Source organism: Hyla sarda, chromosome 3 (assembly GCF_029499605.1).
Source record: "Hyla sarda isolate aHylSar1 chromosome 3, aHylSar1.hap1, whole genome shotgun sequence".
Taxonomy (NCBI): Eukaryota; Metazoa; Chordata; class Amphibia; order Anura; family Hylidae; genus Hyla; species Hyla sarda.
In genome coordinates this window covers 270,815,358-270,842,076 of record NC_079191.1, presented here as the reverse complement: position 1 = coordinate 270,842,076, position 26,719 = coordinate 270,815,358, and the positions used below count along the sequence as shown (strand labels likewise).

Sequence of the window (26,719 nt, the reverse complement as noted above, 5' to 3'; positions counted from 1 at the left end):
TGCACCGAAGGAAATAAGTCATCACAACCTGAAGGCGTGCCAGGTTCATGAGGTGGTTACTTGATATGAAATTGAAACACTCTTACCGGAGGCAGGTCTTGGCACAACCTGGAATAAACATGACATGCGACTTCACCTTAACCCAGAATATAAGAGGAACCTACTAGAGAAATCTGAATTGACGTACCTTAAGCCTGCGCAACCTATCAGGAAAGGATACGAGAAATGCTGAGTGGTGACCCGATGCAATGACAACCGATGAGACAAGATACTTGAGAACCCAGACACTCCAAAACGCTGGGTCAGAAGCTGAAACAGAGACCAGGTATAAGCTACAACAAGGAGCACCAGGCTAAACCTACCTAACTCACGTACCTGTCCTTAAGATGGTAGAAGGATGAGAGAGAGTAGGACCGGAACTTGGTGTTTGTTCAGGACACAACCGGATCTACGCAGAAATGTCCGTATTAGCAATGTACAAATCACCAAGAAACCAAAGAACGGAGCATACCTGGACCTTATAGGAATCTTGAACCGAGTAAGACCAGACAATGCAACCTGTAACAGAAAGTATTCCTAACTATGAACAGAAAAAGGAGGCCCCAGCTAACAAAAGCACTAGAACATACCTGAATATAACCACTTGCCAATTAACGATCTCTGACCAATCACAAGAAAGACACTGACTGAAGACACTGGTTGACACAGACCTGTGAACTAAATTTGACATGTTGTAGTGACTGAAACCCCCGACAACATTCCTGTAAGTAAAGTATTAACCCTAATATTGGTAAGTTGCTATGAAGATCTCAGAAGCAGACAACGAACATGACCTATGATAAACAAAAGAGTGTCGTGTGACTGACGTGCACAGCTTCATACTGAAACTACCTACTGTTAGAACTATGCGACTAGTGAAACAAGACTGGATTGCTTGTATGCGCAAAATGAAAACGAACGTACAAAATCGTTTGTGCAATACAGGTTACCCCTGCCGCGGTTATACCGAGCAACACCACAAGTAAGACAGTGATTCACGTGTGTAACACATATCCATGCATACTGCTGTTATGATATACTACTTTTTTTTTTTTTAATGATATGTAGAAATATATATACATATACATGCATAAATACATACACATATACGGCCTGTATGTGCACACATGCACACCCATACACATACCTACCCCCTATCTTTTATTTATAAATTTTATATTCAATCATTTATTTATTTGTTTTTTAAATAAACGCATGAAGATGTGTGAAAAGGGTGCGTAAAGATATGTGATCCCGCCTATGTGACCGAGGCAAGGCCATGGGATTGACATGATATGAGACTATTTGTCCTGGATATAGTTAGAAAAAATTACCAGTATTAAAATAAAACCACACATCGCATGGTAGACACTATGCCATAAACATAATGATAAGACAGTAATCGCCACCCTGCATCGATAGGAATGAATGATTGAGATATGGGCAGATGAGGTTAAGGAGCCAGGTGCGTGTAGGACAGCAATTACTGCGGCAGAGAGTGACGTATCATAACATTAAGTGCCTGCATTGTTTGTGAGCAGTGGGGCGCGGTGATACGGGATAGCATACCCACCGGGCCAATGCGGCCCTGTGGCAGGTGAGCTACCCCTGCCCTGAACACACAAACATGACATCCCAGGGCCGACATGCAGGCCAGGAGTCCTCTGTACCCCGCTTATTAGGGCGGCAGGTTAGCGCGACTAGCGGCCCGGCATGGCTGCAAAATGGTAACATACCCACAATTGAGTACCACAAAAGCATATGCTGGGTGAGTCGGGAGGTTGCCGGGCTAACCATATGGCGCAACGGAAACCAGGCGGCCCGACAACGCGACTCCCGGCGTCCCCAGCAACTCACCACCCGAAGCGCTGCTCTGTGCACACGTGTAGATGCCGACTTCCGGTCAGCTTGAACGGGAATCAGCTGACACCCGGAACTGAAGGATCGAAGAACCCACGGCGCCTGGATGTGACGCCGCCGTGGGTTCTTTAAGCAGCCCGCTCCTCCCACAAACTCAGGCCAGCTGCGCAGGCCTAAACACATATCATGATTTCATAGAAATAGCAAGAGCAGGGGTCAAGTCCTGGAAAAAAAAAGTGTGGGAACTCACCCAAGATTTTCAACGCGCACCCCCCCCCCCCACTCCCCCAAATAAATAAATAAAAATAAATATGTATGCATTTCTTAGTACATAAAGTGCAACATTTATTATAAACTGCTGGTGAACACATGAATTATACATATTATAATAGAACACATGTAATAGCAAAATAAGTGATCTTGTTTGCCATTCTGACAAAAATAACCTCCACAGTGTTTGATGATCTCCCACTCCTATGGATTTTAAAAATTAAATAATGTATAAAACAACATAGCAGAGTCCATTAGATCATTTCCCACAAACTGGAATAACGATGCCCTTTCTGTGCAAGATGATAAACTTTTTGAGATTTTGTATCATCTGCGCTGCCATGTGTGACCAGCCATTTTGTGACATATGGTAAAGGATCCCATAAATGCACAGGAGGGCCAATGAGACTGCTAAACATAAGAGAAGACAGGTATTCATTGTCAAGCCCACTCCTTATGGGTGACATGACCAAATTCATTGTACTGAAGCCCCTTTCACAATCACCAGATGTCACTGGTAAACTTCACTGCTGTCACAACTGCTTTCAAATTTTCAGGAATATCTGCACCACCATTATCAATGTAGTCTCTGAAACCTTCACAGATGGATCTATAGTTCAGACGGAATCTCTTGCAAAGCTGCTGCAGCTTCATTTCACCTTCACACCAGGGACTCTCCACACTGAGAGGCCAACGCTGGCAATTTAGGATGTCAATTTCAGACACTAGAGTTTCTAATTCTGTGGGGAAACTTCACGTCTGTTGCTTGCAGTTAAAGCATAGAGCCTAGAGCGCAAATTATCAACCAAACATTGATAACATTGAGGAAGATTTATTCTCACTTGGCCTTTTGAACTCTCTAAATTGATAGTCACACCTTTGAAACCCCCATTCTCAAGAGCTTCCAAGGCTTCTTTAAAGGGGTACTCTGGTCCTAAGACATCTTATCCCCTATCCAAAGGGGACCCCCGTGATCTTGCACGCAGCACCCTGTTACAATCAGTCCCCGGAGCTTATTCGCTCAGGGTCTGATTACTGTCAATCACGGAGCCGGAGCATTGTGACATCATGGCCCCGCCCCCATGTGATTTCACCCGAACACGCTCCGGGGACTCATTGTAACAAGGTGCTGCGTGCAAGATCATGGGGGTCCCCAGCGGCGGGACCCCCGCCATCAGGCATCTTATCCCCTATCCTTTGGATAGGGGATAAGATGTCTTAGCGCTGGAGTACCTCTTTAAGGTGTTTGCCAGGCATATTTAAAAATTTTTCAATAGCACAAACTGTCCGATTTATCAGCTGATCAGCTCGTGGAAGTGTGATGTCATCTCTTTGTAGGGCTTCAGATAAAAGTCCCATTTCCTGAACAGCATTTTCAACACCTGCAAGGTTTAATCAAGTCAGGACCTTCCTAAGGCCACTAAACATAGATTTCTGCTGAGTATTATGAGTTGAACTTAAACTTGCTTTTAAGAAATGACTGTGTAGAGCCGGATATGACTCCCAAACTGCTCGAAGAGCTCTCTGGCTTGAAGCTACCCATCTTACTGAAAAAACTTTTCCAATTTTAAGAATTTGTACTTCTAGTTCTTTTGCACATTCAGAGAGCTCTGACTGATTTTTGGGTGACTGATGGTACACAGCATACTTCTCAAAAAACGATGTTACATGATGAAGACCAGGAACTGAATCAATTGTGTCTGAAATTGACAATTCGAGCCTATGGCCTAGGCAGTGCCATTTCACGAGCTGTGGATAATTTTTACGAAGTCATTCCAAAACGCCTGACTTTCTTCCAAGCATTACATTTGCACCATCGCTACAAGCCCCAATCCAGTTTTCATCAAGAAAGTCATTACTAAACCCATGCTTAGCAAGACAAGCTAGAAGAGAGTCTTCAATAGCCTGTGCATCTAGTTTAGGCAAATCAAGCAAATCAAAGAAAGTGACTGGTCTTTTCCATTAAGTGAGGCACGAATATATACAATTATTACTGAATGTGAAGAAATTGTAGTAGACTCATCAATACATACAGACAGTTTTGGAGCCTGTTCAACAATTGCCTTGCAAAGCCTTTTCCTCATTTGACTGGCAATGCAATCTATTATTTGTGAAGCTGTATACTCAATATGGAGAATACATCCTAAGTCTACACCATTTGTAACTTGCCAGCTGATAAGATCTCGGAAGTCTTTGAAAGGGCGATTTTTTTTGCACAAAAGTAGGCAATGCGAAACACTTTGGTGGTGGAGGCAAACGTAAGCTTCTGTTGTTCTGTTGTTCCGTATTTTTCGTCCTATAGGACGCACCGGCGTATAAGACGCACCCAATTTTTAGGGGCAAAATCTAAAAAAATAAAGATTTTGAACCCAATAGTGGTCTTCAACCTGCGGACCTCCAGATGTTGCAAAACTACAACTCCCAGCATGCCCGGACAGCCGTTGGCTGTCCGGGCATGCTGGGAGTTGTAGTTTTTCAACATCTGGAGGTCCGCAGATTGAAGACCACTGCATAGGAGGTAATACTCACGTGTCCCCGCCGCTCCAGACCCGTCACCGCTGCCCTGGATGTCGCTCCATCACTGTCGCCGTGTCCCCGTCGCTCTGGAACGTCTCTGCTGCCGGCCGGGTATCCTCGCTCTCCGTCGCCATCATCACGTCGTTACGCACGCCGACGCACATACGCGACGATGTGATGACGAGGAAGGAGAGCGCCGGCCATACAGGGGATCCCTGAACGGAGAAGACACCGAGGAGGCAGGTAAGGTCCCCCCCGGTGTCCTGTAAGCACTAACCCGGCTATTCAGTCGGGCTGTTCGGGACCGCTGCAGTGAAATCGCGGCGGTCCCGAACAGCACGACTGAACAGCCGGGTTAGTGTCACTTTCCCTTCAGACGCGGCGGTCAGCTTTGATCGCCGCGTCTGAAGGGTTAATACAGGGCATCACCGCGATCGGGGATGTCCTATATTAGCCGCGGGTCCCGGCCGTTGACGGCCGCAGGGACCGCCGCGATAGGGGTGTATTCGCCGTATAAGACGCACCGACTTTTTCCCCCCAGTTTGGGGGAAGAAAAAGTGCGTCTTATACGGCGAAAAATACGGTATCTCTTTTCTAGATACAGATTGGACAGTTCCTGCCTTTACATGTGCTTCTGAAATCTTATGCACATGTATCTTTTTATGCAACATAGGTCAACATATCTTTTTTTGTTTTGCCATATGGAATAATCATACTAGTGCTCCATTCTTTAGAAATAGATACACCCTGTGAAATGGATACTCCAAGGTGTTTAACCTCATGACACATATTGCATCCTAAAAGGCCATTTTCTATGAACAGCCTTTGGTATTTATTTTTATTTTTTTAATTCTAGCCACTGATTCTGGTCCCAACATTCTGGTAGAATTTTCTCCCTGACATCAGCAGCTGTATCTTCATCCACATCAGTAACCAAGTGAACTACATTGGATTTACTGGCTGGTGTAGAAGCTGTTGTGGTGGATATTGGGTCATTTTGCTGATGTACATGCTCACACTGAGAGGAGCAACATGCAGAATCAGCATCCAATTTCTTACTGGATGCCTTTGAGAAGAAATCCATGATGGTGCCCTTTCGTTTGCTCATTTCTGCACAAATAAAACCATAAAACATGGTGTAAAATCATTTACTGAAAGAACAGGCGAACAACCTTGAATCTAAACTTGTAATCAAATATCTCCTTGTATCAACACAATACTACTGTTGGGTCTATAATATTCTGATACATTGATCGCTATATTTATACTCATATGCCTTTATTAAATGCTATATGCCATTGCTAAATATCACAGAAGAACTTTGCTTTCCTTAAGTCAAAACATTTCAGCTTGCTCTTTGCCCGTAATTAAGACTAGAACCCTGAGATGGAGTCTGTGGATACAAGAAGTCTAAACATTGGGCTTTGTGGAAGGATGGAAAAATCTCAACCTAGAGACGTTGCAACATAAGTGACTTATGCTATGCCATGCTCAAATGAACAATCAGCATATAGAACAATGATTTGATCCATAGTTTTACCCTCCCCTTTTTGTCAGATTGTAAAAACTAAAGTGATAATGTGTAATAAACAGAACTCCCTGGAGTCAGTGCGGAGAAGGGAATTTATACCAACCTTGTCTGGTGTGAATTTGCTTGTATCGACACACTGCAAAATAGCACAGCGGTAGTCACTCACAGTTTAAGGCTTCACATTAAGGCATCCTTGACACTACCACCTATATCAATTATATTAGGACAATTTTAAGCATAGTCATTAATATTTTTTTTTAACCCCTTAAGGACCAGGCCCATTTTGGCCTTAAGGACCAGAGAATTTTTTTCACATCTGACCACTATCATTTTAAGCATTAATAACTCTGGGATGCTTTTACCTTTCATTCTGATTCCGAGACTGTTTTTCGTGACATATCCTACTTTATGTTAGTGATAAAATTTAATCGATACTTGCATCATTTCTTGGTGAAAAATTCCAAAATTTTATGAAAAATTTGTAAATTTAGCTTTTTTTTTCACTTTGAAGCTCTCTGCTTATAAGGAAAATGGACATTCAAAATAAATTTTATATTGATTCACATACACATCATGTCTACTTTATTACTGAATCATAAAGTTGACATGTTTTTACTTTTGGAAGACATCAGATGGCTTCAAAGTTCCACAGCAATTTTCCAATTTTTCACAAAATGTTCAAAATCGGAATTTTTCAGAGACCAGTTCAGTTTTGAAGTTGATTTGAAGGGCTTTCATATTAGAAATACCCCACAAAGGACCCCATTATAAAAACTGCACCCCTCAAAGTATTCAAAATGTCATTCAGTAAGTGTGTTAACCCTTTAGGTGTTTCACAGGAATAGCAGCAAATTGAAGGAGAAAATTCAAAATCTTCATTTTTTACACTCGCATGTTCTTGTAGACCCCATCTTTGAATTTTTACAAGGGGTAAAAGGAGAGAAATCTTCCTAAAATTTGTAACCCAATTTCTCTTGAGTAAGGAAATACCTCATATGTGCATGTAAAGTGTTCGGCGGGCGCAGTAGAGGGCTCAGAAGGGAAGGAGCGACAATGGGATTTTGGAGAGTGAGTTTTTCTGAAATGGTTTTTGGGGGGCATGTCACATTTAGGAAGCCTCTATGGTGCCAGAACAGTAAAAAAACAAAAACAAAAAAAAACCACATGGCATACTATTTTGGAAACTAAACCCTCAAGGAACGTAACAAGGGGTACAGAGAGCCTTAACACCCCACAGGTGTTTGACGACTTTTCGTTAAATTTGGATGTGTAAATGAATATTTTTTTCACTAAAATACTGGTTTTCCCCCCAAATTATTTTTTTTTACAAGGGGTAATAGAAGAAAATGCCCCCCAAATGTATAACCCCATCTCTCCTGAGTATTGAAATACCCCATGTGTGGACGTCAAGTGCACTTCGGGCGCACTAAAGGAGTCACATTTGGCTTTTGGAAAGCAAATTTTGCTGAAATGGCTTTTGTGGGGCATGTCGCATTTAGGAAGCCCCTATGGTGGCAGAACAGCAAAAAAAAAAAACATGGCTTACTATTTTGGAAATGACACCCCTCAAGGAATGTAACAAGGGGTACAATGAGCCTTAACACCCCACAGGTGCTTGGCAAATTTCCGCAAAAGTTGGACGTGAAAAATAAAAATTTGATTTTTTTCACTAAAATGCTGGTGTTACCCCAAATTTTTCATTTTCACAAGGGGTAATTGGAGAAAAGCCTACCAAAATTTGTAACCCCATTTCTTCTGAGTATGGAAATACCCCATATGTGGATGTAAAATGCTCTGTGGGTGAACTACAATGCTCAGAAAAGAAGGAGCGCCATTGAGCTTTTGGATAGAGAATTTGGTTGGAATAGAAGTGGGAGGCCATGTGTGTGTACAAAGCCCCCCGTGGTGCCAGAACAGTGGATTCCCCCCACATGTGACCCCATTTTGAAAACTACACCCCTCACAGAATTTAATAAGGGGTGCAGTGAGTATTTACACCCCACTGGTGTTTGACAGATCTTTGGATCAGTGGGCTGTGCAAATGAAAAATTAAATGTTTTATTTTCACGGACCACTGTTCCAAAAATCTGTCAGACACCTGTGGGGTGTAAATGCTCACTGTACCCCTTATTACATTATGTGAGGGGTGTAGTTTCCAAAATGGGGTCCACTGTTCTGGCACTATGGGTGCTTTGTAAACACACGTGGCCTTCAATTTTGGACACATTCTCTCTCCAAAAGTCCAATGGCGCTCCTTCTCTTCTGAGCATTGTAGTTCGCCCGCAGAGCACTTTACATCCACATATGGTGTATGTTCTTACTCAGAAGAAATGGGGTTACAAATTTTGGGGGGCTTTTTTTCCTATTCTCCTTTGTGAAAATGAAAAATGTAGGGTAACACCAGCATTTTAGTGAAAAAAAATAGTTTTTTTCATTTTCACATCCAAATTTAACGAAAATGTTTCAAACATCTGTGGGGTGTTAAGGCTCACTATACCCCTTATTACATTACGTGAGAGGTGTAGTTTCCAAAATGGGGTCACTTCTGGGTATTTATAGTTTTGTGTTTATGTCCGAGCCACTGTAAAATCAGCCACCCCTGTGCAAATCACCAATTTAGGCCTCAAATGTACATAGTGCGCTCTCACTCCTAAGCCATGTTGTGCGCCCACAGAGCACTTTACGCCCACATATGGGGTAGTGCTGTACGCTTGTGAAAATTCAAAGTATGGGGCAACACCAGCATGTTAGTGTAAAAAAAAAAAATGTTTTTACACTAACATGCTGGTGTAGACCCCAACTTTACCTTTTCATAAAGGGTAAAAGGAGAAAAAGCCGCCAGAAAAATACCCTACGGCAGTGTTTCCCAAACAGGGTATCTCCAGCTGTTGCAAAACTGTTTTTCAACAGCTGGAGGCTCCGTTTTGGAAACAGTGCCATACAAGATTATTATTTTTTTTATTATTGGGGGGGGGGGGGGGGACTGCGTAGGGGTATATGTATATGTAGTGTTTTACTTTTTATTTTGTGTTAGTGTAGTGTACTGTTTTTAGAGTACATTCACATGGGCGGGCTTACAGTGAGTTTCTTGCTCGGAGTTTGAGCTGCGGCAGAAAATTTGCCACATCTCAAACTTGCAGCAGAAAACTCACTGTAAACCCGCCCGTGTGAAGGTACCCTATACATTCACATGTGGGGGGGGGGGGGGGCAAACCTCCAGCTGTTGCAAAACTACAACTCCCCGCATGCACTGACAGACCATACATGCTGGGAGTTGTAGTTATGTTGTAGTAGTGTGCCTCACGCTGTTGCAAAACTAAAACTCCCAGCATATACAGTCTCTCAGTGCATGCTGGGAGTTGCATTTTTGCAACAGCTGGAAGCACAGTGGTTGCGAAACACTGAGTTAGGATACAAACTCTGCTTCACAACCAATGTGTCTCCAGCTGTTGCAAAACGGCAAGGCTCAGCATGCATTGAAAGTCGAAGGGCATGCTGAGAGTTGTAGTTTTGCAACAGCTGGAGGCACACTGCTACAACTTCCAGCATGCCCTTTGGTAGTCTGTGCATGTTGAGAGTTGTAGTTATGCAACAGCTGGATGCACACTTTTTCATAGAAAAAAAATGTGCCTCCTGCTGTTTCATAACTACAACCCCCAGCATGCACAGACTACCAAAGGGCATGCTGGGAGTTGTAGTTGGAACTCCAGCTGTTGCAAAACTAGAACTCCCAGCATGTTAGTGTGCGTGGAGTGCGCATGTAACTTGAGTACAACACTACCTGCCAAGTTGAGCACATCAACCATTTTTACTTTAAAGCTGCACAGTAAGCAATTCTTTGAATGACGGTCTCCACAGCTTGTAAAGGTTATAATTGAGGCTATAAATGAGCCATGTATAAAGTTACTTAAAGGGGTACTCCGCCCCTAGACATCTTATCCCTTTTCCAAAGGCGGGTCCCCCGCGATCTCCCTGCTGCACCCACTGTTTGTTTAGAGCATCAGGTGCAGCACCGGAGATTCGTGACGTCATGGTCATACCCCGCTCGGGATGTCACAGCCACACCCCCTCGATGCGAATCTATGGGAGGGGGCGAGATGTAACTTGAGTACAACGCTACCTGCCAAGTTGAGCACATCAACCATTTTTACTTTAAAGCTGCACAATAAGCAATTCTTTGAATGAAGGTTTCCCTGCTGCACCCAGTGTTCGTTTAGAGCATCAGGTGCAGTACCGGAGATTTGTGACGTCATGGTCACAGCCACACCCCCTCGATGCAAGTCTATGCGTGGAGTGCGCATGTAACTTGAGTACAACGCTATCTGCCAAGTTGAGCACATCAACCATTCTTACTTTAAAGCTGCACAGTAAGCAATTCTGTGAATGAAGGTCTCCACAGCTTGTAAAGGTTATAATTGAGGCTATAAATGAGCCATGTATAAAGTTACTTAAAGGGGTACTCCGGCCCAAAACATCTTATCCCTTTTCCAAAGGCGGGACCCCTGCGATCTCCCTGCTGCACCCAGTGTTCGATTAGAGCATCAGGTGCAGCACCAGAGATTCGTGACGTCATGGTCATACCCCGCTCGTGATGTCACAGCCACACACCCTCAATGCAAGTCTATGGGAGGGGGCGTGGCCGTAACGTCAAAAGCAGAGCTTGACCATGACATTTTGAGTCTCTGCCCCGCATCACCAGTCATCTGGCAGGGAGCGTAGTTTGCTCCGTGCTCCGGATGTCTGGGGTGCCGCAGGCGAGATCGTGGGGGTCCCAAGCGGCAGGACCCCCGTGATCAGACATCTTATCCTCTATCCTTTGGATCAGGGATATGATGTCTAGGGGCAGAGTGGCCCTTTTAAACAAGCGATGATCTGATAGGTCAGCACCTGTATTAGTCATGGGTCTGCCCGTATAAAAGGACTCTTAGAGTTGGCTGCTGGATATAAGTGATAGAGTTTTTCAACACTGAAAGACCAACTGTGCTATATAGGATTGTTTTATGTATTCTGCATCTAGAAGACAGCAACTCTTTGTCCCTAACAAACTGCCATATAACGTGTTTACTTTTATTCATAATCATTGAAGACGTATCCAGTTTCACAATTCTTTCTCCTCCCCTTAACTATGCTTCCTTGTCTTTCATGCATTCTTCAGGTATTGCCAGGTGACAGACTCTAAGGAGGAAGAGATTGTTGGGTGAGGCTTATGATGGGAAAATATGCAGAGGAGAGGTGAGAAGAACTGAAAGGAAGGACGTTACTTGGGAATACACATGCTTTAAAGGCAAGAAGTATGGAGTTCTGAGTCTGAGTACCGGGACAAGGCACTTCACATGGAGTAAAGATTCTTCCACCCCACCCCCCCTGAATGTCACCTAAATTCTTCTACACCAAAGCCATGCCTTAGACACAAGGCCAGCCACAACAATAGAATGCTACTGCTTCTCCTGCTTCTTTTACTACAACCACAGAACAATGATTCAGGTAAACACTAAAATTATGAGTAAAATATGACTGCATGAATATCTGCTAAGGTAGTAAAGATAGAGTACAACTCTTTTGTAGTTTACTTGAAAAGTTTTTCGAATATTTTGAGACTTGAGACTCTACGTTTGCAATACTGTATCATAGCACACATGCACTTAGTGAGTTTCTAGACTTGAAGTTTAGACTTGGATGTCTAGGGAAACAGCACGTCTGTAAATCATTTCTAAAGACGAGCTTATATGAGTGAATAGGACCAGTTTACACTGGTATGAGACCATTACCTATAAGGGACTATGCTATAAATTGCATTATTGATTTTATGTCTAAAGCTTAATTTATACATTAAGCACTGACAGTTTAGTCATTTATCGAAGCTTTGGATGGACATTTCCATCCTAACAATTTTTCTACATAATCCACCATTTTGGGACACAAACTAATTAGCATTTTTGTGTACTATTGTTACCTTTTATTTTTTTTTTATACCTGTGACTCCAGTGACCTTGCATATTTTGTACAGTAATCTTGTTTATCTTACTCATTTATTGCTAAAGTTTATTCCCATGGTTAATTCCACCCACCTACATTCCACTCTATCAGACCAGAACCGGATTTGCAGCCACTTCTCCATGGTAATGCTGCCTTTTATACCCTAAAAATATGACACATTACCAGGGCACCATGAACCCCGTGCTGTGGGTCCTGGCTCCCAGCATTGATTCTCTGAGCCAATGCATAGTTTAAGGAATCCTGCTGGTTGTAAAGGGAAGCTTAACATTTTGTCTAACTTTGTGCTACTGTGTGTGTGGTTTGTTGTCCTGACGGTTACATAGTTATATATATATTTGTAAGGCTGAAAAAAGACATGTCTGTTCAGTTCTGCCTATTACTCTATAGAGTTAATCCAGAGGAAGGCAAAAAAAAAAAAAAAAAAAAAAATCATGACATAGATGATAATTTTGTTCATTTTAAGAAGGCACATGTTTGTATAGAGTAGGACCGGCCCTACAATGGGTCCCTCTGGGTCCATTGGACCCAGACAGCACCATCACAGGGGAGGCAAGAAAATTTTAACAGGCAGGCAGAGGCAGACTGACCAGCCGGTCCATTTGGACATGGTCTGAAGACGTGTAAAGGGCCCACCGTTCGCTGCTGCTACTGGGGATCCAGGACATTTGTCCTGGATTACCAGGCAGGCTCACTCCGCTTTCAGCTGTATGCGCTGCTCACGCATACAGCTGAAAACCTCTCAGTGCGAGACGCATCTGCATCCTACACTGAGAGAAGACGCGACCTCTGCTCCCACGCAGCACTGTGGAGGAAGGAATACTGGGGTCAGCTGTGTTTGAGGGACATAATCTGGTGAGCATAAGGGTTTTTCTGTCTTAGTTTTTTTTTTTTTTTCATCCAGGGTGGGGGATGCCGGCTACGTACTTGGGTAACTATACTGCCTACCTACCTGCTTGGCTTACTGTATACCTGGCTGTCTATCTACCTACCTGGCTAACTATATACCTGGCTGCCTAACTACCTACCTAACTCCCTGGCAAACAACATACCTGGCTTTCTAACTACCTACTTACCTTCCTGGCTAACTATATACCTGGCTGCCTACCTACCTACCTGGCTAACTATATACCTGGCTACTTAACTACCTACCTGGCTAACTGTATACCTGGCTGTCTAACTACCTACCTACCTGGCTAACCATATGCCTGGCTGCCTAACTACCTTCCTTCCTAACTACCTGACTACCTAACTACCTATATACCTGTAGTGTAACATTTATTTGGAAAAATGATGTGAGGTCTGCGGCAGGGCCCTTGTCACAGACTGGTCACTAGATAAAATGGTTACAATGGTATAAAATGTTAAAAATATAAAATATACACAGTGGTATTGCACTTCACTAATTGGACAATGAGACAATGAAAGTGGGGCAATGGGTCAGTGCAAACAGTATCTGTTTAGTTATACTGTAAAGTCATAATATAAGAGCCAGGATTAATCCAGATGAAAGTACATAGCAAAAAAGTTGATAATCCAATAAGGCAAATTTTCGGTAGCTCTGGAGCCTCCCAGATTGGGGCCCACTATAAACGTTTTTAGGTGCAGAGATACAGGCGATGCCCCCTCTACCCCAACGGCACAGGGACTGAATGCAAGAGGCCTATCGCTATACAGTTCAGGCACTTAGTGCCTCTTACCGGCTACAGTGTGCACAGTCAGGTGAGTGCAGCTGTGCTTGCGATCCGGATACACGTCCCTCTGTCCCGGCGGCACGGGAGAAATGTAGGAGGGGTGATATGATCCGGTGCTGGGGGTTGGAGATGATGGCTGGGAAGCAGCGTGTGGCAGCGCTGTGAAGCCTAGCGGTCGTAGCAGCGTATGGCAACGTTGGAGGTATCCTCTCTACCCCGACGGCACGGGGAGCAGGTGAGAGGATACCGTGCCGTCGGGGTAGAGAGGATACCTCCAGCGTTGCCATACGCTGCTACGACCGCTAGGCTTCACAGCGCTGCCACACGCTGCTTCCCAGCCATCATCTCCAACCCCCAGCACCGGATCATATCACCACTCCTACATTTCTCCCGTGCCGCCGGGACAGAGGGACGTGTATCCGGATCGCAAGCACAGCTGCACTCACCTGACTGTATCGCCTGTATCGCTGCACCTAAAAATGTTTATAGTGGGCCCCAATCTGGGAAGCTCCAGAGCTACCGAAAATTTGCCTTATTGGATTATCAACTTTTTTGCTATGTACTTTCATCTGGATTAATACTGGCTCTTATAATATGACTTTACAGTATAACTAAACAGATACTGTTTGCACTGACCCATTGCCCCACTTTCATTGTCTCATTGTCCAATTAGTGAAGTGCAATACCACTGTGTATATTTTATATTTTTAGTATTTTATACCATTGTAAGCATTTTATCTAGTGACCAGTCTGCGACAAGGGCCCTGCCGCAGACGTCACATCATTTTTCCAAATAAATGTTATAATTTTATGCTATTTTAGACACATTCTCTTTTTTTATTTTCTTTTTTCTCTCTCTCTCTTTCTTCTAATTTTTGACCTTACATCTTTTACTCTGACCTAGCCTAGCAGAACTGCCTCCCCTTTTTACACTATTAGTACTCTTTCTTGGCACATGGGTATGTGCAATGCAGTATCCTCGGTATAGGTTTTCTCTTTTTACGTTGAGCTCCCACATTTTTTTTAATATACCTATATACCTGGCCTAAATCACCACCTGTCCTGAGTGCTGCTCTAGTCAAGTTAGACTGAGTTCAGGAGTGGGGGAGAATAGAATTAAGCTTGAATATATACATTTTAAATTGTATAATTGGAAATATTCTACTGTCAGTTCCTATAACATCCCAGTACAGCCCCATATCACCATTACTGAATTGTGCTGCTGTGGAGCTCTTTCCCACTGGGACATATCTACTAATATGATGCAGTATATTGTGAATTGTGTTGCTGTGGAGCTCTGTGATACACTCAAATGCTGCAGAATAATGTTTGTTGTATTTCTGTGGAGCTTTGTAATCCACTCATATGCTGCAGAATAATGTTTGTTGTATTGCTGTGGAGCTTTGTGATCCACTCATATGCTGCAGAATAATGTTTGTTGTATTGCTGTGGAGCTCTGTGATACACTCATATGCTGCAGAATAATGTTTGTTGTATTGCTGTGGAGCTTTGTGATCCACTCAAATGCTGCAGAATAATGTTTGTTGTATTTCTGTGGAGCTTTGTAATCCACTCATATGCTGCAGAATAATGTTTGTTGTATTGCTGTGGAGCTTTGTGATCCACTCATATGCTGAAGAATAATGTTTGTTGTATTGCTGTGGAGCTTTGTGATCCACTCATATGCTGCAGAATAATGTTTGTTGTATTTCTGTGGAGCTTTGTGATCCACTCATATGCTGCAGAATAATGTTTGTTGTATTTCTGTGGAGCTTTGTGATCCACTCATATGCTGCAGAATAATGTTTGTTGTATTGCTGTGGAGCTTTGTGATCCACTCATATGCTGCAGAATAATGTTTGTTGTATTTCTGTGGAGCTTTGTGATCCACTCATATGCTGCAGAATAATGTTTGTTGTATTGCTGTGGAGCTTTGTGATCCACTCATATGCTGCAGAATAATGTTTGTAGTATTGCTGTGGAGCTTTGTGATCCACTCATATGCTGCAGAATAATGTATGTTGTGTTGCTGTAGAGCTCTGTGATACACTTATGTGCAGCAGAATAATGTGCGTGTATTGCTGTAGAGCTCGGATTCACTGATATTCTGCAGAATATTGATAATTGTATTTCTGTGGAGCTCTGTGATACACTGTTGTGCTGCAAATGTGAGTTGTATTGCTGTGGGGCTCTTGAATATGCAGTGTAATTTTATGCACCAGTACAAAAAAGGACATATTGGAAATAGAACAGTTTCAGAGACTGCTATTTTGCCTGTGTGCTTGTGATAACCAAATTATTTTGGAGGGGATGTAGCATGCTAATTGTCTCCCATAGTCCTTTTTCTGGGTCCTTTTTCTTGGACCCAGGAAGTACAATGTCTTGGGCTGGCCCTTGTATAGGGGGAACTATGTGCTTACTTGCATATTTTGCTGCATATTTTCTGCAGCTTATTATGTTACCCATTGACTTCAATGGGTAGGAGAATATGCAACAGCAAATATGCAACAAAATATGCAGCAAAGTACGACACTTGACCCTACCCTAAATGTATTTTAGAAATATAAAAACTGTAAAACTTTCTATATGTAATTTTTGAGGAACCTACTTTTAAAGTATCATGGCTTACTGTATCATACACCAGTACTTATGATAAATCAGTTACTTAACCCCTTCCCGCAGAATGTCATATATAAATGCCGGGTTGTGCAGTGCGTTCGCGCATCCCGGCGTTTATAAATGACATTCAGTTAACCCGGCGATGCGCAGCATCGCACGGGTTAACTGGCAGAAGTCCCGCTGTTTCCAGCAGGGGACAACTTCTGCTTCACCCCCAGGACCATCCATTGATGGTCCTGGTCAGCGATCACTGTGATTGGTCCCTGTGGACCAATCACAGTGATCTGGGGTGAAAGTTCAGATCCCCCGCACTGCCCGCCCCTGGAAGTCGGGCAGAACGGGGGACGATGGCTGCGGGGGCTCGCGGGGACCTGCAGCATAGGGGGGGGGAACACGAGGGGATCGGCGGACTTACCAGATCCAGCGGCGGGACCGAGGAGCAGCGCGGGACCGGCCACGTGGACGAGCAACGACGGGTAAGTACGTAGTCCTCAGAGGCAGCAGTGAAGATCTTCACTGCTGCTTCTAGGAGTCTGAAAACTACAACTCCCAGCATGCCTAGACAGCCTTTGGCTGTCTGGGCATGCTGGGAGTTGTAGTTTTGCAACATCTGGAGGGCCCCCGTTTGGAGACCATTGTATAATGGTCTCCAATCTGTGCTCTTCCAGCTGTTGCAAAACTACAACTCCCAGCATGCACTGACTGTCCAGGCATGCTGGGAGTTTTAGTTCAGCAACATCTGGCCCTTCAGATGTTGCCAAACTACAACTCCCAGCATGCCCTTCAGCTGTCTGGGCATGCTGGGAGTTGTAGTTTTGCAACAACTGGAGACACACTGGTTGGGAAACATTGTTTCTAACTCAGTGTTTCCTAACTTGTGTGCCTCCAGCTGTTGCAAAACTATAACTCCCAGCATGCACTAACAGACCATGCATGCTGGGAGTTGTAGTTTTGCAACATCTGGAGGGCCCCAGTTTGGAGAGTATAATGGTCTCCAATCTGTGCTCTTCCAGCTGTTGCAAAACTACAACTCCCAGTATGCACTGACTGTCCAGGCATGCTGGGAGTTTTAGTTCAGCAACATCTGGCCCTTGCACCCCCCCCCCCCCCCCCTGTGAATGTACAGGGTACATTCACATGGGCGAGGCTTTTACAGTGGGTTTCTCGCATCTTGAGATGCAGCAAATTTTGCGCTGGGAAACTCGCTGTAACCCCCCGCCCGTGTGACTGTACCCTAAAAACACTACACTACACTAACACAAAATAAAATAAAAAGTTAAAAACACTACATATACACATACCCCTACACAGCCCCCCTCCCCCAATAAGAACGTCCGGTACACCACTGTTTCCAAAGCAGAGCCTCCAGCTGTTGAAAAACAACAACTCCCAGTATTGCCGGACAGCCGTTGACTGTCCACGCATGCTGGGAGTTTTGCAACAGCTGGAGGCACCCTGTTTGGGAATCACTGGCGTAGAATACCCCTATGTCCACCCCTATGCAAATCCCTAATTTAGGCCTCAAATGCGCACGGCGCTCTCACTTTGGAGCCCTGTCGTATTTCAAGGCAACAGTTTAGGGCCACATATGGGGTATCGCCGTACTCGGGAGAAATTGCGTTACAAGGTTTGGGGGGCTTTTTCTTCTTTAACCCTTCATGAAAAGGAAATGTTGGGGTCTACACCAGAATGTTAGTGTAAAAAAATTACATTTTTTACACTAACATGCTGATGTTGCCCTATACTTTACATTTTCACAAGAGGTAAAAGGGAAAAAAGCCCCCCAAAATTTGTAACGCAATTTCTCCCGACTACAGAGATACCCCATATGTGAGCGCAAAGTGCTCTGGGGGTGCACAACAAGACCCAGAAGGGAGAGTGCACCATGTACATTTGAGGTGATTTGCACAGGGGTGGCTGATTGTTACAGCGGTTTTGACAAACGCAAAAAAACAAAAAACCCCACATGTGACCCCATTTCGGAAACGACACCCCTCACGGAATGTAATGAGGGGTGCAGTGAGAATTTACCCCCCACAGGTGTCTGACGGATCTTTGGAACAGTGGTCCGTGAAAATGAAAACTTGTACAGCCCACTGTTCCAAAGATCTGTCAGACACCAGTGGGGGACAAATGCTCACTGTATCCCTTGTTACGTTCCTCAAGGGGTCTCGTTTCCAAAATGGTATGCCATGTGGGGATTTTTTGCTGTTCTGGCACCATAGGGGCTTCCTAAATGCGATATGCCCCCCGAGCAAAATTTGCTCTCAAAAAGCCAAATATGACTCCCTCTTTTCTGAGCATTGTAGTTCGCCCATAGTGCACTTCAGGTCAACTTATGGGGTACCTCCATACTCAGAAGAGAAGGGATTACAAATATTGGGGGGTATTTCCTGCTATTAACCCTTGCAAAAATGTGAAATTTGGGGGGAAACACACATTTTAGTGGAATTTTTTATTTATTTTTTTACATATGCAAAAGTCGTGAAACACCTGTGGGGTAATAAGGCTCACTTTATTCCTTGTTACGTTCCTCAAGGGGTCTAGTTTCCAAAATGGTATGCCATGTGTTTTTTTTTGCTGTTCTGGCACCATACGGGCTTCCTAAATGCGACATGCCCCCCGAGCAAAATTTGCTCTCAAAAAGCCAAATATGACTCCTTCTCTTCTGAGCATTGTAGTTCGCCCATAGTGCACTTCAGGTCAACTTATGGGGTACCTCCATACTCAGAAGAGAAGGGGTTACAAATATTGGGGGGTATTTCCTGCTATTAACCCTTGCAAAAATGTGAAATTTGGGGGGAAACACACATTTTAGTGAAAAAAAAACTTTTTTTTTACATATGCAAAAGTCGTGAAACACCTGTGGGGTATTAAGGCTCACTTTATTCCTTGTTATGTTCCTCAAGGGGTCTAGTTTCCAAAATGGTATGCCATGTGAGGGTTTTTTGCTGTTCTGGCACCATAGGGGCTTCCTAAATGCAACATGCCCCCCAAAAACCATTTCAGAAAAACGTACTCTCCAAAATCCCCTTGTCGCTCTTTCCCTTCTGAGCCCTCTACTGCGCCCGCCGAACAATTTACATAGACATATGAGGTATGTGCTTACTCAAGAGAAATTGGGCTACAAATGTAAGTATACATTTTCTCCTTTTACCCCTTGTAAAAATTAAAAAATTGGGTCTACAAGAACATGCGAGTGTAAAAAATGAAGATTGTGAATTTTCTCCTTCACTTTGCTTCTATTCCTGTGAAACACCTAAAGGGTTAAAATGATGACTGAATGTCATTTTTAATACTTTGGGGGGTGCAGTTTTTACAATGGGGTCTTTTGTGGGGTATTTCTAATATGAAGACCCTTCAAATCCACTTCAAACCTGAACTGGTCCCTGAAAAATAGTGAGTTTGAAAATTTTGTGAAAAATTGGAAAATTGCTGCTGAACTTTGAAGCCCTCTGGTGTCTTCCAAAAGTAAAAACTCGTCACTTTTATGATGCAGACATAAAGTAGACATATTGTATATGTGAATAAAAAATTTTTTTATTTGTAATATACATTTTCCTTACAAGCAGAGAGCTTCAAAGTTAGAAAAATGCAAAATTTTCAAATTTTTCATCAAATTTTAGGATTTTTCACAAGGAAAGGATGCAAGTTACCACAAAAATTTACCACCATGTTAAAGTAGAATATGTCACGAAAAAACAATCTCGGAATCAGAATGATAACTTAAAGCATTCCAGAGTTATTAATGTTTAAAATGACAGTGGTCAGATGTGCAAAAAACGCTCTAGTCCTTAAGGCCAAAATGGGCTTGGTCCTGAAGGGGTTAAAGTGTACCTGTCGTTAGCAAAACAGGAAGTAAGGGCAGGACAAGCTGGGCTCTGTGCAAGCTCCTGGCTTTTCAATCATCCTGCTGTGTGAGCCGGGACTGTGTCACAGAGCCTCAGTGCACAGAGCCCTGCTTGTCCTTAGTGTACAGACCACTGCTTGCCCTCAGTGTACAGAGCCCTGCTTGTCCTCATTGTACAGAGTCCTACTTGTCCTCAGTGCACAGAGCCCTGCTTGTCCTCAGTGTACAGAGCCCTGCTTGTCCGCATTGTACAGAGCCCTGCTTGTCCTCAGTGTACAGAGCCCTGCTTGTCCGCATTGTACAGGGCCCTGCTTGTCCTCAGTGTACAGAGCCCTGCTTGTCCTCGGTGCACAGAGCCCTGCTTGTCCTCAGTGTACAGAGCTCTGCTTGTCCTCAGTGTACAGAGCCCTGCTTGTCCTCACTGCACAGAGCCCTGCTTGTCCTCGGTGAACAGAGCCCTGTTTGTCCTCAGTGTACAGAGCCATGCTTGTCCTCAGTGCACAGAGCCCTGCTTGTCCTCAGTGTACAGAGCCCTGCTTGTCCTCAGTGCACAGAGCCCTGCTTGATCTCAGTGCATAGAGCCCTGCTTGTCCTCACTGCACAGAGCCCTGCTTGTCCTCAATGCACAGAGCCCTGCTTGTCCTCAGTGTACAGAGCCCTGCTTGTCCTCAGTGCAGAGAGCCCTGCTTGTCCTCAGGGCACAGAGCCCTGCTTGTCCTCACTGCACAGAGCCCTGCATGTCCTCAGTGTACAGAGCCCTGCTTGTCCTCAGTGCACAGAGCCCTGCTTGTTCTCAGTGCACAGAGCCCTGCTTGTCCTCACTGTGCAGAACCCTGCTTGTCCTGAGTGCACAGAGCCCTGCTTGTCCTCAGTGCACAGAGCCCTGCTTGTCCTCAGTGCACAGAGCCCTGTGTGGTGTCTGGGGTGTTGCAATAATATTACAGGATCTGGTGGTATTAACCCTTACTTGTCATGATGCCAGGGTGTGGTTTGCTTAGTATTGGAGGTCCTGCCGCCAACCGGCCCACAAACGGCAGGGATAATAAACGGAATGTCCACAGCAGATTTTATGAGATAACTGGAAACTTTTACTTGAACTTTTATGCAACGGTCTTTACAATTGTACAGTTTCTCTTGAGGTAACCGGGATGCAGGTTCCTCACAGGCTTTGCTGGGACTTGTGATTTCTAGCTTTAATCAGGCCTCTGTGCTACTAATTATAAGATTTGAGTGGAATAGTAGTCACACAGGATTTGTAGGTTGAGCTTTATAACTCACGGTTTTAGTGGCTGCTGGTCCTTTAGGCTTTGGCCTAGTTGAGATGAATTTAGATGTGCTGAATGTGCTTGCTTGATAGTCCAGAAATAAGAGAGAGAATTTACAGACAGACTACAGCCCTTTATATAATAGGGGGCTGGACTAAAGCCCATTGGTGCAAAGCCTGTAGGTCCTAAACCCAGAGAACTCTGGGTACATCACATGACCCAGGAAGGTCCCAAATATCTGTACAACTATTATAATATCATGTGACCTAGGTAGGTCCTATACATTCACACACTGTACATAAATACATTTTTATGAGGCAACCACAGGACAAGCCCTGCAGGAGAGCACTGTGGAAATGAAAAGACTCTAGGTGGGGGGACTTTAGACAGGATCAGGACAAGGTCCTGTACCGGGACACCATACCTGCTTGTCCTCAATGTACAGAGCCCTGCTTGTCCTCATTGCACAGAGCCCTGCTTGTCCTCAGTGCACAGTGCCCTGCTTTTCCTCAGTGTACAGAGCCCTGCATGTCCTCAGTGTACAGTGCTTTGCTTGTCCATGGTGCACAGAGCTCTGCTTGCCCTCAGTATACAGAGCCCTGCTTGTCCTCAGTGTACAGAGCCCTGCTTGTCCTCACTGCACAGAGCCCTGCTTGTCCTCGGTGAACAGAGCCCTGTTTGTCCTCAGTGTACAGAGCCATGCTTGTCCTCAGTGCACAGAGCCCTGCTTGTCCTCAGTGCACAGAGCCCTGCTTGTCCTCAGTGTACAGAGCCCTGCTTGTCCTCAGTGCACAGAGCCCTGCTTGTCCTCAGTGTACAGAGCCCTGTTTGTTCTCAGTGCATAGAGCCCTGCTTGTTCTCAGTGTACAGAGGCTTTCTTGTCATGAGTGCACAGAGCCCTGCTTGTCCTCAGTGTACAGAGCCCAGCTTGTCCTCACTGTGCAGAGCCCTGCTTGTGCTGAGTGCACAGAGCCCTGCTTGTCCTCAGTGTACAGAGCCCAGCTTGTCCTCACTGTGCAGAGCCCTGCTTGTCCTGAGTGCACAGAGCCTTGCTTGTCCTCAGTGTACAGAGCCCAGCTTGTCCTCACTGTGCAGAGCCCTGCTTGTCCTCAGTGTACAGAGCCCTGCTTGTTCTCAGTGCATAGAGCCCTGCTTGTCCTCACTGCACAGAGCCCTGCTTGTCCTCACTGCACAGGGCCCTGCTTTGTCTTAGTGTACAGAGCCCTGCTTGTCCACCCACACTTCCTGTATTTGTTCTCCTCACAAAGACACACAGGCAATAGATGCAGGGACAAAAATGTACACATTTTAATCACTGTATATTACAAATATACGTATGATGTTACTTTCTACATGATAAAAAAGTTTTTGCTAATGACAGGAACACTGTAAGCAGCAACAATGTCAGGTGTATGTAAAGGTGGCTATAGCTGTCAGCCATGCACACATAAGCTTACAGTTGTCCCTTTCATTCCACCTTACACATATGCATGCATGTATTCTTACAGGGTTTCTCCACTTGCCGGCGTTCGGAAGTAAATGTCATGAACGCTGTTATCACGCTGCAGGGGTTGGCCATGCCCCTGTGATGTCGTGGTCATGCCTCCTCAATATAAGTTAATGGGAGGGGGCATGATGGTCGTCATACCCCCTCCCATAGATTCTTGATGTCAAGAGAGGCATGGCCAACGCCCACAGTGTGAAAACAGCGTTCAAAACATTTACTTCTGAATGCTGGCCAGTTGAGTAACCCTTTAAAAGAGGGAAGGAAAAACTTGTAAAAGGGCTAATCCTCATATTTGCCTACTTACATGTGTTCCCCGCAACAGTGACAAGAGGTGGCAGGAGATGCCATAAAAAGCAGAGTTTGGCATCATAGCATAGGGAGAGTGAGGAAAAACTCACTTTATGCAGTGCCAGATAGCAAAGGAGCTCCAAGTGTATCCACTATAAGATACGTCAGTTGGCTAAAGCTAGAGACAAGGAGACCTGGAGAGACAAGGAGACAAGACTGTCTCCTAGAGGAGACAGACAGACTCTGGGAGGCATTGGTTCCCATTTTGGGCTGTGGTTGTGATAGCCTTCAGCAAGAGACACCAGTGAGAGATTAGCTGATCCAAAACCTGGTGTGGAACCCATCTACCTATGTCAACCTATGCGTTTTGGTGCAACATGGCGCTTGTATTCTGGGCAATTGTAAGTGTCTATCAACTGGCCAGAATTTGATATGAGTGATACACCTGGCAATAAAATTAAGCTAGTTGTAATGTGCGACATGATGTTGCCATTTTGTGCACTTGGCTTGCATGCTACACTTTTCAAGGAGAGAGCAATTGACGAAAACCAAGAAAAATTGGCAGGATTATTAGTCTATTTTATGGAAAGTGACTATAGGAAAGAGGTTTTAAAAATTGGAGAGGGTGTTGAAGTGCCAATCTCAAATTTGAAAACCACTACAAACAGTGTGAACATGGTATCAAACTCATATAAGGAAGTTGCTTTTAACCCCCTTTTTATTTTGAGGGTACACACCTCAGTTTTGCTTGCGCAAACCCAGTTCTGTGATCTTAGGGTTCACACAGGGCATTTAATTAATGGTATTGACACTAATTATGCCACAATTTTTACACTATTTCCCAATTGCACATTTTTTTTTATAGAAAAAAACGCAAATAAAAAAATGAAAAATTGCATATTCTTTTTGTTAACAGAATTGTTTACTGTAAAGTAAACATTGCACAGTTAGGTACGAGTGATCAGGGTTGGTGTGAGATTTGTGCACTTTTATGCGACTTTTCAAAAGTCCCAAATTTTAAATCGGGCGCCAAAAGTTTTGCCATGCAAAGCACACCCACTTTGCCCAACAAGCATGCCATCTGATGCCAGGGGTGCAAAAAACATGTGCGCAGGTGGAAAGTCACATTATAAATTACATTATGTTTACCATGCACATTCATTAGTACATGTCCCCCAAAGTTTTTTTTTCACTTTTTAGTGTTACTGTTAGATCATTTAGTCAGTAATTCCTTTCTGCATCTACTACTTTGAAGTTTGTGATCGTACGTATTTTCCCTTCCACTATATAGATTTTTAAATACAGAAAGACTAAGACTATTTCTCAGGGGCTAATATGGGAAGTGAATCCCCAGCAAATACTGTTCAGAGCAGAGATAACATTTTGGAGGGAATCCTCATATGCATAATGATTAGATAATCTATAAAACGTTTATAGAAATTATTTGGGGGTCTACCATCTAAATGACCCCCATGTACAGATTTGCGCAGCAAGGGGCAATTGCCTCCAGCATAATGGTCTGCTGTTTAAGTAGCATTAAAAGGTCCCTTTTAAATTATTACACTGCTGTAATGCCCTGTCCATATGGATTATTGCTATAAAATGCACTTACATCTAATGTAGCCCACATATAGCCCTCATAGCCTACCACAGGACCCACATTATTTGCTTTAAAAGGAAGCTCTTAACTCAGAGCTGCAGGCTGTTTACAAAGTTATAAAATCATGTTTTACTTTCTATTAGCTGTTTACAAAGTTATAAAATCATGTTTTACTTCTAAGCTCAAGAGTTGTAGAGGCCGTGTTGAGCTGCATCATGAAAGCCTCCTCCTTCTCTCACCCCTCTGACAGATGTACAGAAATTGACTTCCAGCACTGTACCTTCTAATCCTGGATAACTCATTTAAGCCTATAAGTAAAAAATAATTTTATAATTTTGCAAACAGCCATCTACTAAGCAACATACTTTATCTATCTATCAGCTATCTGCCCATGCCTGCAGCTGTGAGCATGATATAGAGCTGACAGATTCTTTTCAATTAATCATAGAGTAGTTGTTTTTTGTATTGCCCCAGATACCTAATGACTGCAAATGTCTTTGATGATGTTGTATAATATTAACATGCTAAGGAAGCTACAATGCATTATACTTTTTGAAGAAGTACTATCCCTAGGCTTTAGAATATATAATAACACCACCACTCCCTTTGTTTGCACCTCATATAAACAAAGTAAACTTAGTTAGGACATAACCTTTGGTTTAACTGATCCCATTAAATAAAAAAAAATAAAAAAGCCCTAAGGGAGAACTAAACTTAATGAATGAATTGAAGTAATGATTACACAACTAAATCTATATATGTGAAACTTCTGGCACATTTTGAAAATAAATACATGGATCTGTTTGGTTCATGAGTACTAAGTGACCCTATACATCCCAGTTACATGTAGTCATTTTATTTAAGTGTTAATAGAAATTTATGGAGTACAGAGCACCTTGTAAATGAAGGCGTCACCAAGAGTAGAGATGGAGCACACCGATGTTAGTTGTTTTTCCCTCTCTCACGGTCTGCCCCATTGTATCTCACATGTGTTTAAAGTGTAAAGAACCCAATGAGTGTTTTCAGGTTGAGCTAATGGCCGATAGGGCTTCAATGGGGGGGATGTTAGGTAGGTGTAGGAGGAGACAGCTGAAGAGGATAGCGTTGCATTGAAGATAGCGCTGAGTGATTGTTTAATTCTTCTCTTTTGATTATAAGTCATTGCATACTGTGCACTTAAAGAATGCAAGTGCCCACAACTACGATTTAGTGACTGGCTCCACAAACTGAGGTGTTAAGTCCAGTCCAGTTGTTAGTAAACAAAGCCGACACCATAACCAATAATTAATGGGGCATATTTTCTGCTATTGGGAAATATGCTTAAAAGTGCATAGCACCACTGTGAACTGCAGAGGTGTACTGTAGGATATTATATTGCGTAATGAAAAATAAACACCTTTTTTATATACTTTTTGCATACATTTATGAATCAAATTTTTTTTAAATAAATTTCTGAATTTTCATCAATGTCACCTGCACTACAAGCCTGTACCAACAGGTTAGTGGTGGCAAAACTGATGACAGATTCCCATAAAGGCATGAAGGAACACCTAAACAAAACTTTTTTTTATTTTTATACTGATGGATTGTTTTTTCCAATAATATAGTATATGTGCAAGCATTTTTATACACAAGTGGGATAGAAAATGAGGAAAGCACCATCATTTTGCTAAAGTTCTGTACCT

The 26,719-nt window shown here is 43.6% G+C and overlaps 1 protein-coding gene across 2 annotated transcripts in view; it reads left to right on the top strand.

The window, feature by feature from the left end:
- Nucleotides 1-26,719, top strand: part of LOC130360754 (interleukin-20 receptor subunit alpha-like) — an 80,016-nt gene that overhangs the window by 14,519 nt on the left and 38,778 nt on the right. For both annotated transcript variants that reach the window (XM_056563326.1, XM_056563325.1), the window contains exon 2: nucleotides 11,373-11,701. In XM_056563326.1, the coding sequence (XP_056419301.1) occupies nucleotides 11,650-11,701 (52 nt within the window). In that variant the 5' untranslated portion in view covers nucleotides 11,373-11,649. The remainder of the gene's footprint in view (nucleotides 1-11,372; nucleotides 11,702-26,719) is intronic.